General features: G+C 37.8%; 1 protein-coding gene across 2 annotated transcripts; it reads right to left on the reverse strand.

Moving 5' to 3' along the window:
• Window positions 1–2,250: 2,250 nt before the first annotated feature.
• Window positions 2,251–10,002, reverse strand: LOC102611700 (nuclear pore complex protein NUP1). Of its 2 annotated transcripts, none has more exons than XM_006485434.4 (9): window positions 9,530–10,002; window positions 9,016–9,062; window positions 8,288–8,400; window positions 7,787–7,973; window positions 7,290–7,592; window positions 7,111–7,200; window positions 6,321–7,031; window positions 5,244–5,746; window positions 2,251–4,331 (listed from the first exon to the last, which is right to left on the reverse strand). In XM_006485434.4, exons 1-9 carry the CDS (start codon window positions 9,804–9,806, stop codon window positions 2,681–2,683), a joined length of 3,882 nt encoding a protein of 1,293 aa, XP_006485497.1. In that variant the 5' UTR covers window positions 9,807–10,002; the 3' UTR covers window positions 2,251–2,680. The 2 variants fall into 2 exon arrangements, with proteins under 2 accessions (XP_006485497.1, XP_006485496.1); XM_006485433.4 differs by having other exon boundaries at window positions 7,775–7,973.
• Window positions 10,003–10,659: the final 657 nt, after the last annotated feature.

Below are 10,659 nucleotides of genomic sequence, written 5' to 3' on the forward strand. Positions count from 1 at the left end.
ACGTGGTTCAGCTAATTCTCATTAGCTTACATCCACGGAGGAACAAAGCGACAAGCCTTTCATTGATTGATCATCAAAGTACAGAGACTTTTCAGAGTACATTTTATTGGATATTAACCTTTAATCACGAAGTCTTAATTCCCTTTTATACTCCTCAGTGAAACTTCAGTTTGTTGCACCAGAATCAACTGCATTCAGCAGCTTGTAACAACCCAGATGCAATTTCAAGAAACTCACATGTGAGGCACGCGTTATAACGGCTTCTAATAACTTGAATCCTAGCTTCCTTCTTCACGTGCATTTCACGCGCTTCATTTAATTAGAAACAACAACACATGAAGTCGTTTCAATGAATGTTAATTATACACATCGAATCACACATTACAGAAGTCGTTTTGAAGCCATTGAAATTTTTCACCAATTACACAACATTATGAAATAGACATACACACACACACAGAGAGAGACAAAAACACACATATGGATACATATATACATACATCGATCAAAGAATGTGTACAGAACTCATTAATAAATCAAAGTTGTGCCTCAATACCAAAATGACTAGATCATTACCTGAACCTGTGAATACATTGACAAGATGCTGGAGATTGGTAGTGAAGATGAACGGTGAAGATCTTGCGGTGAACACGATTGGTGTCGATGAACGGAGACAAAACCGACCCAATCATAGATGAAACCAACAACCAGCTACTGCTCCACGGTTGACAGACTAACAATGATGAGGACAGTGGTTGATTTTGGTAGCGACCATCTGGTTTGGCTGTGATGGCATTTAGTTGGATGGAGCTTCAATGCGTTAGGCTTAGGGAATTTTTTTTTTTTGGTATGTATATTTTTCATTTTAAAGGAGGGTGTTTTAGGAATATTAAAAATGTTAATGAAGTAGAATTAGAATTCTCGAGAGTGGCAAAACCGATTCCCAGTCCCTGGGGAATCAGTCTGTCATTATTCATTCTTAAATTCTGTTCTCACCCTTATTTGGTGAAGTAAACAGAAGTAAACAATCATTAATGAGTTCATATATATATGGCCAGGTTCAATTTTTAACCACTAGATTAGATTAAAATGAAAGGTTAAGATTAGTAGAAATTCTAGAATAAATATTGGAGGCATCATATTAGTCATAAAATAAGCAAATGATTTTATGACATGTGTTCATGTATACTAAGATGCAAGTGGTGATTATATTAAATTTAGTTACACATGTTATACTAGTTGTATTAGCTCTAATGCATTCTAAAATTTTTCTAAGATTAAATGATATGAGTTGTTAATTTCATTAATAATTTTCTTTGTCCTCTCTTTAATGTTTAATTTGCCTTCTTTTATCTAAGATTCCTTTTTCCATATCCTATAATAAATCAGTAAATGAAATACTTAAAAGCATCAAAACCAATTTACTTGAGTGATTAGAAACTGGTGTTTGTATTTGAAAAATTTTAGTTGATTAGTTTTCTCTCCTGTTTAGTTTCTGTGGTTTTTCAAAAGTATCACTTGAAAGAGATTATGATGGTACAATTGGAGATTCAACAAAATTCAAAGTATTGGCTTCTCATATGCCCAGGCATATGAAGTTTTGAAAAGAGAAATTTCGGTTGCTTTTTAATGCAAAGGCTTTTATCCTGTAAAAGTATTGCATGTACCGTCTGATCTTTGCTATGCTATTACACCAGAAGCTAATGCCGATGCTAATGGTTTCTTGCCGTCAATGGAAATCCATTTCAAAGGTGCTAACCTTTTCCTGGATAATATTTCCGTGATGGGGTTTGTTGCTTCTCATATGTTCTGTTTGATTTTCTTGCCCACGCAACCATCAGGACCGAATCTTCTGGGGGCATTTCAGCAAGAAAATCAAAGCATTGAAGCCAATTCATTCTGTGTTTTAGTCATTCATGTTTTCATTGAAGCCAAAAGTTGTTTCTTTCTTGTGGATTATGCGATGAGGTACCATAGCTCAGTAGTGATCCTATCAATTTTGTGACGTTCAATCTGTTGCTTTACACATTTATTTTCTTTTAAGAATTTGAGAGAAAAATGGTCCAAAATGTAATATAATATCTTTGTTAAAATATTAAAACTTGTTGCATGATTGCATCGTTTATGTGATCATGCGATGTGTCAGTGTATGTCAACCGTTCTTATTGGATCTGATCATCTGAAAGATGCTCTTAAAAACAGGTACTTGGTAGGTATTTACGTAGCTAGAACCCCAAATACAAAAGGCAATTTCAAAGAAAAGGAGAAAGGGAAAATTGCAAATTAAAATTCAAGAGTGCAGACCATAAGATTCATTACATTTCTTTTATGTTACATGTGACACGAGTACAGAAAACGGGATCTACTAGGATACAACCACCTAAAAGCCCTATCATCAACTAAAATACACCTCGGATGTTCTTGAATTCTCTAAGAAGATTAATACAAAATTGTGACAAATCATATGCATTGTAACTATAAAACTCGTCCAGTAGGGAAAAAAAAAGAAAGAGAGAGAATAGAATAGGCATTGGCTACCAGAGCCTGATGCAGCCGACTACTTTTGCCAGCAACAAACCACTCTCGCTGACCAACCAGCCACAAAACCCGTGGTCAATCTTCTCCATTACATCATTTTTCCAGCATTTGCAAATAACCTGTCTCCTCGTGAATTGATGAATTACTTCTTCCGTTGTTTACGGACTTTCACCATTCTTCTCTGGGACTTGTCACCACCACTAGTGCCCAATGAGAAGCTCCCTCCAGCATTGAAGTCTAAACTACCTGAAGGTTGGAACGGAGAAGTGTTTTGGGGAGTCGGATTCTGTTGGCTTCCAAATTGAAAAGTATTTGCTCCTGTTGAAGGGGTTGAACCGAATACAAAACTAGATGAAGGAGGTATGGGTTGCTGACCAAAAGCTGGAACGGCGGGTGTAGCTGGAAAGGCAGGCGTGGATGTAGTAACTGTATCCTCAGCCATGGTATCCTCCATGCTCATCTGATCATTATTGTTTGAGGGAGCAGAACTGAATGGGAACACAGTATTTGAATTACCAAAGGCAGGCTGTGATGAGGTGGCTGTTGCAGCTGAGGTAAATGGGAACATGGAACTTGACGAGGCATTGGTGGATGACCCGAACACTGGAGCACCGCTAATAGTGGTAGAAGATGCAGATGCTCCAAATGAAAATACAGTTGAGGGAGACGTAGAGTTAAATGCAGAGACAAATACTGGCGTCTTAGGGCTTTGCCAACTGGAACCAAAAACATTGGTCGTAGTACCACTGCTTGAGCTAATTGAATTGACTTCTGAAGATGAAGCAGAAGAACTTGATCCAAATGACGAACCAAATGGTGCTGCCACAGAAGTTGAAGAACCAAATATAGAACTGCTAGAGGAAAAGGAAGGATTTGTAGCCAAACCAAATGATGAAGACGATGCAATTGAACCAAATTGAGTAGGTATACTCTGAGTTGTAGCCACAACACTAGTCGCATTGACAGATGCCTGAGCATTACAAGCACCAAAAGGACTAGAAGCTAAACCCTGGCTGGTAGCAGCTGAAGTAGGGGCCCCAGCACCGAAACCAAAAATGCTACTTCCTGTGTTTGCAACCGTAGAACATGTACCACCAAAACTACTAACACTTGTGCTCATAATTGGTGGCGATGCGCCAGCAAAAATGCTACTTCCGGTGCTTGTAGTTGCTGATGATGTACCACCAAAACTGCTACTTACAGTGGTTGAAAAGGTTGTCAATGTACCACCAAAGATGCTGGTTCCAGCACCTCTAGTTGCTAATGACGTGGCAGTGGAAGTACTGCTACCTGTGCCAGCAAATGCAGATGAACTGCCAAAGAGCAAGCTGGTAGAATTACCAGAGCTTGTGTCATTTCTCTTGCCTTCTGTTGATTCTATGCCAGAAGTAGCTGCCATAGGTGAGATTGAGGTTGATGGAAATGGAGATGATCCAAACAGGAAAACAGGAGCAGCAGCAATAGATGCTGTAGCTGAGGAAGTGGTTATGGAAGAGGCACCATTGTTGGTGGTTGGAAAAGATACCGTGGAGCTACTACACAAGTTCTGATTGAAACCAGAACTGGAAAACAAAGTTTGTGTTGGAGAGGAGGTTAAAGATGGGCATGAAGCAAGTGATCCATTGTTTAAAGTTGAACTATTAGAAGGTGCCCCAAAGGAGAAAATGCTAGAAGTTGATGGTGATACTGATGCAGCCAAAGGAATTTCAGATGTCCTAACTCCATTATCAGGTGTATCTGATTCAGGCACTTTTGTTACAGAATCAGTGGCAGCAACAGCAGCAGAAGCAAGGCTGCACATTAAGCAAAAAAGATAATAGGTTTAAATAAAAGTTCTTAAAATTTTTGGACAACAGCATTGATATAAAAATTGCCCACCTAAATAACAGTGATTACATACACAAAAAGTCCAAACTGTTGTCGTGAGGGGAGGCAGTGAGAGAACAATAAATACAGTTTTTAAAGAAAAGAAGACAGTTCGAATGTCAAAAATAATAATGGTGGTCTCATGTCAGAACCTACATTAAAGCCAATACTATCTATGTATGCTGAACAGAGTTGTATCATGAGTAGAATACACAGGCCCCCAGCAGGTGCATTAACAATAAGTAAAAATTCTCACATCATCAATCACATTATTAATCAAATCTCAAGATGCATCGATAAAATATTTAGGCAGTCATAACTGTGATATTGTATGTCTACTCACAGAGAAGGTTCAAACAAAAACTTATCATGTTTTAAAGATCAATGATATCAGTAATTTACATATATTATTAACTTCAGGTCTAGAAGTTAAATTAGCATGCAGACATAATGATCAAAAACACTATCACCGCAAAATCAACTTGCAGGTGGCAAGCACATGAGAAGAATGTTTAATTCATCTTAATGTTTCAGCCTATCATTATCTAGAAAATATTGGCTAGAGAGATGCAATTGCAACATTGTCAAAATTTAAAATCTCTCGTAAGCATTTGAGCAATTGACTGCTGTGGAAAATTATATTTTGAAAATACAATATTAAAGTAATATCTTGATTAATAAAATTATATTTTCTGATCCTGAAAGGAACAAAATCAATGAACGAAAAGTGAGATCATAATCATCAATGAAAATTGCCACAACATAATAAATAATTAAAAAGGAAATGAATAAACACGATCTAAAACTATGACTTCCTAAGCAATAAGATGTACACTGACCTGGTTGAGCTTTCTGGCTTTGAATTCAATGGGGCACCAAATTTTAAGCTTGGAGGATCACTAATTACAGACAACGAGGAGCCACTAGTAAACTGGGGAACCTTGTCAACATTTGTCACACCAGTGCTAAATGTAGGAGAAACAGCATTTGATTCCTTGGGTGAAGTAAATTTCTCCCCGAAGCTAAATATAGGAGAACTGCTGGATTTGTTAGCAGCCTTATCAGAGGTCAAGGTTGACAGAGTGGCTATCTCAGCTGGCTGTGCAGTCATACTGGGAGAAGGCATGGTTGAAAAGGCAAACACAGGGCCCTTTCCAGCAGCAACAGCTTCATCATTATTTTCCCTAATGTCAGACTGAGCTGGAGACTTATCTACTGTGATGGACTCAGAAACAGTGGTCTTATTATCCAAAGAGGCAGTCGGCTTGTCTCTTCCATTCCCATCAGCCGAGGGCATTGAAGGAGGCCCATTAGAATCATCATCATCCAGCTCCAGATAATCCTACAGGGCAGTAACAAATCACTTTGACTAGAATAAAAGTTTTGATCTAATGATACAGGAAATATGCCTTTTCCTTATGGATCCCAGTTGCCCAATCTTCTGCAATCCCTGATCCACAAGGATAACACTAGGTTGACCGTCTAAATCCTCAGTTCCCTCTAGAGAAATTCACAACAATATAGCAAATGTCAATTGATGGCTCACTTACATGACCAAAAAGTTTCTTCCTCTTTTTTTTCCCTCAATTTTTGTATGCTTTTATTAATTTTCTTGTGGAGGTGGAGTTGTGAGGCTATGATCCATCAAATTGGATAATTAAGACATTGTTGATATTGTTGATTCAGATTCATCCACATTCAGTAATCTCAGGATGGTCTAAGAATTAATTTTGGTTTAGTACAAAAAGAAATTCTGATCTAGAGAGTGAGAACACAACTTAAAAGATAAAATTGGATAGGAACAGGTAACTTCAGATCTTATAAACAGTCAAATGACAAAAGAAAAAGGCCCAACAGTGACATCAAATAGTTAACAGCATAAAAAAAAGATGAGATGGAACCTGAAACAAACATACCTCATGTGCACTCATCTGGAAAGCACTCTTCTTTTGAGGATGGGGATGGGCAGTGGAGTTTGTAATGGCAAAATCTATCGTTTTAGTACTACATAAATTATTCTTGATGCTTCCAGCAGCATCTACACCATCAGTAGCAGGAATCAACTTGGGAGAAGAGATCTTCGTAGGACCATTTTCATGGACCTTGTCCCGCTTTTGGGATGAAGAACCTCTAACTTCAGGTAATGGATCGTCAAGTGAACCATGTGACCTATTCTCATCTTGAACATTCTCCACAAAAATCGAGGAATCAACATTCTCCAGGCTTTTAAGAGCTGGTCCACGCAGCATAGATGATGACAACTTTGCAGGTGATTTCTCCCTTGATGAGACCAGCTTATCAAGCTGCAGCAATATTTTTGAAGCCATCTCACTGGACTTGGAGGGAATGGGGGTAGAACTTGTACTAGGAATACTGTTATCCCCATTTTCTGTTAACATTTTTGTGAGACCATGATTTGTTTCACGTGATAAAGCTGGATTCTGCAAAGAGGACGAAGCGTGTTGAAAAGCATCAGCAACACCACTTCCTCGCACAGAGAGAGGACTTCCAAAAGCTGGTGAGTTCAAGGTTCTTGAAGATAGAAGGTTAGGTTTCTGGCGAATTCTACGTATAGGACCAGCAGAGCCTATATCAGTGTCCAGGACTGAACTTCTGCGCTTTAGAGACTGCAAAATAAAGAAGCAAACATTCAGAGATATCAACTTAAAAGGGACTCCAAATAAGGTTAAAGCAAAAAATTTATACCCCTTGTTTAGAACCAGTCAATCTGTTTTTCTCCAAGGTGCTTTGAGATGATGATGGGCCCGCAACAGAATCAGTTGTGAGGCCAGAACCCTGTAACATGGAAGCAGAAAAATAAAAAACTTGCAAAATAGTAGACATCAAAACTATAAATCAGATATGAATTTCAGCCGCAGATAGACCTTGGAGGTAGTAGCTGAATGAACTCTGGAATATGGTGCTCGAGCCATATTGTATATTGCAGATCTGCCTCGAGATCTTGGAGTCATAAAACCATTTTCAGGAACCGCAGCACGGCCAGAAGATCTTGGAACAAGTGACATAACAGGTGATGCAGAAGGAAATAGTTGGTTGCTCAACACAGTTGACTCTTCTCTGAATGCCTGGCTGCGCACACCTAGCATTGACGGGGACACTTTCGAAGGCCTACTGCCCATGTAAGCTTTTGCAAGATCTGCAGGTGAGGCAATATCCTCATCACGGACCTACAGCCATTACAGCCACAAAAAAGTGAAAACAGGATTATCCAAACCACCATTGCCTCTTGATTAAACACGATATTTTTAGTTTCTAACTATTTTCCTGAAAGGAGATCAACAACACTACCAAATAGAACTTGAAACTAAGAAAACCATGAGAGATATAAGGTAGTGGCAAGCTTTCCTACAGTTGAACTCACAACAGGTGTTGAAATAACTTGATTTCCAATCCCGTTCTCCTTGACTGGAGTATCCAACGGTGCCTCCTTTCTGTTATGAAGTACCATGGAGTTTGAAGGGATCGCTTCATGGTTTTTCTGCCCATATCTGACAGGAATTTCAGCAGTTCTAGACTGCAAAAGTGCAGTTAATCGATCAATCTCTGACCTGTAAACCAACCAAAATTCATTTTATATTGGCATCAACAAAAAGTTCCACATAAAAGTTCATGGTGGCTGTATATTGCCTCAGCAAAAAATAATACAATAGAGGTGCACAAATTGGGGTAAGCTTTCAAATCAATTAACATGTCAACTTAATAAATAAACTTTATGAAAGATTTAATCTTTATGGGCAAAGAAGCCGGTGTAATAAAAACAATTACCCAAAAAAAAAAAAAATCCATTATGAGCATGACCACATAATTTAATAAAGAGCCTTCCATTTGAAGTCAATTTAAACTTGTTACTGGAGTGACTTGCCTCGAAAATGTCTTTTGCTTCAGAATTTGCTCCACCTCACTAAGCCCACCATTATCAGAACTATTATTAAGATCATCATGACTACCAATGGCTCCTTGAACACCTGCATGAACCTTTTGTGGCATATTTTTGCATGCAACAAAACAAAAGAAATATCAAACAGATTTCATTGTGCAGGGTTAATATTCTAACACTGTAGAACACACTCTAAACAATATCCTGAATATCATTGCAAAAAGAAAAGGAAAAGACAAAAAAGGATAAACAAGATCATTGACAACTGATTGCCTAGAAGATTTAAAAATAAAAAAAAAAAAGAATTTTCCATCACAAAAATAATACCCATCTGTGCAGCAATAACCTACATTTCTATATCTCAGTGTTATAAATGCTGTAACAAATACTTGTAAGCTTAAAACTGCTCACTCAGTAGTTACTAAAGGTACTAGTAGACAACTCTACTCTGGAGTACTACAAATCAGCAGATTGGAGATTGAAACAGACAACATCCAATATAATCGTAAAACATTAATCAACACCAGTCCTTCAATTAATCCGGTCATTCACAGAGAAAATTAAAAGTGATAAGCAAATGATTTTAGAAGCATATGTAAATGACACATGGAAAGCAAACCATTATACAAGCTATATTCTAATTCAAAAGAAAATGGAAGGACGGAAGTAGGCGCAAGAAATAGCAACGGACAGATGGAGTAAAGCAAGCTTACTGTGGCAACTTGTTCTTGGTCCATATTTGTTCCTTCACTGTTTGCCTCTGTTAATATAAAAAAATCATATGTGATTAGGATCCAATTAAATTGCTTCAAACATGATTAAAAAAATACACATAAACCTAAACGAACAAACTACAGGTTCATTAGCAAGCCAGCAGTTTCCACAATAGCATTTATATGAACAGCTACCAGCACTACATTTAAAAAATTCCCACCACATCAGGAATATAAATCTAATGCTTATTGGAAGGACATGACAAAACCTAAACTTGTAGTTTCCTAAAATTAAACAAAACAACAATTTTTGTACATCACATATTACAATCTAAATGGACTAAACGGGTAAGCTTAGAAATTTATTAAATGTAAATACAGGGCGGGAAAAAAACCTAACTTCTCGAATCAAACACTACAAACAAGCAATTCCCGCTAATTAAATTACAGCAAACAACAAGAGAGAGAAGAACAGAATCCAATATCCCAAAAAATGAAAAAAGAGAACACTAACCTGGTTCCGGCGGCGCCGGCGGCGGAGGAGGAGTCAGCCGCTTACGGAAAACAGAAGCGAAGAGACGGTGAGCGCTAGAAACAATGAGTCGGTGCGCTGGATCAACCAACTTCGACAACCAGCCATTGTTGTTGTTATTGATATTAACATTGGCAGTGGGATTTCTCAGAGCCGTTGGAGGGCGATCGTACGGCGTCGCTTGAGTGGACCTCCGAAAGGGGCGCTTTTTGAACTTGCCTCCGGCTCCGTTAGCGCTCTCTTCTCGCGCCGTCGCCATCAGAGAGGAGAGAGAAAAACTAGGGTTTGAGATTTTATTTTTTGGGGTAAAAAGAAAGAGAGGAATGCTAATTAGGGTTTTTATTGCGAAGGGAGAGAAAATTTGATTTTGCTTTAAAAAAAACAATAAGTATTTGAGGGGAAAAAATAATATTTGAGAAAGAGCGCGGATCGTCAGTGCGGGCAGCCTGCCTGGAGTGGTCGGGTAACGTGTATGATGTTTCCTATAAATGATGATAAAACAACCGAGCGGTGAGATACTGGAGACTGACAGCAAATGTAAGGCCATTGACCGCGGTGGTGATCCAGGGAAAGTTGTGTGTTATTTGTTGCCCGATTACCACAAATGTTGAAGACGGGCCCTGCAAGTCCACGTGTCCCGCGCATAGTGAGATTTCACAAGTATTAAAGATGGGCCATGCACGTCCACGTGTTTCAAAATTTTACTAAAAAAATTAAATATAAAAATGTAATGATGGAATAATGATCCACGGTTAATCTTATGATAGGCGGCACCGCGACAATGCTGTGTAACAGTGTAAGGCAGTCTAATTAATTTATGATTTAAATATTATTTATAAAAAAATAAATAGTTTTGTCACGCATTCAAGTGTCCAAAAGCTCACTAAATCATATTCTTGAAATGATATATTTTTTTTAATTTTAAATTTTAGTTGAAATGAGATATTAAAAAATAACCAATTAAACAGGACTTATGATTTAATTATATTTCATTTCAGTCTTAGTAAATTTTATTTATATCTAAAACTAAAAATATTGAATAAAATAATAGACCTTTTTCATATTTCGAGATTAAAAATAGTTGAACCTTGCAAATAAAAAAATTGAGTTAC

This window comes from Citrus sinensis, chromosome 4 (assembly GCF_022201045.2).
Source record: "Citrus sinensis cultivar Valencia sweet orange chromosome 4, DVS_A1.0, whole genome shotgun sequence".
In the NCBI taxonomy this organism is placed as follows: domain Eukaryota; kingdom Viridiplantae; phylum Streptophyta; class Magnoliopsida; order Sapindales; family Rutaceae; genus Citrus; species Citrus sinensis.

Excerpts from the sequence above, each read along its gene's own strand:
- LOC102611700 (XM_006485433.4), bottom strand. The coding sequence starts at position 9,806 with ATGGCGACGGCGCGAGAAGAGAGCGCTAACGGAGCCGGAGGCAAGTTC. Across the intron at positions 7,593-7,774 it reads CACCTGTTGTGAGTTCAACT|GTCCGTGATGAGGATATTGC; the intron begins GTAGGAAAGCTT and ends TAATGGCTGTAG. Across the intron at positions 7,032-7,110 it reads TGACTGGTTCTAAACAAGGG|TCTCTAAAGCGCAGAAGTTC; the intron begins GTATAAATTTTT and ends TTTATTTTGCAG.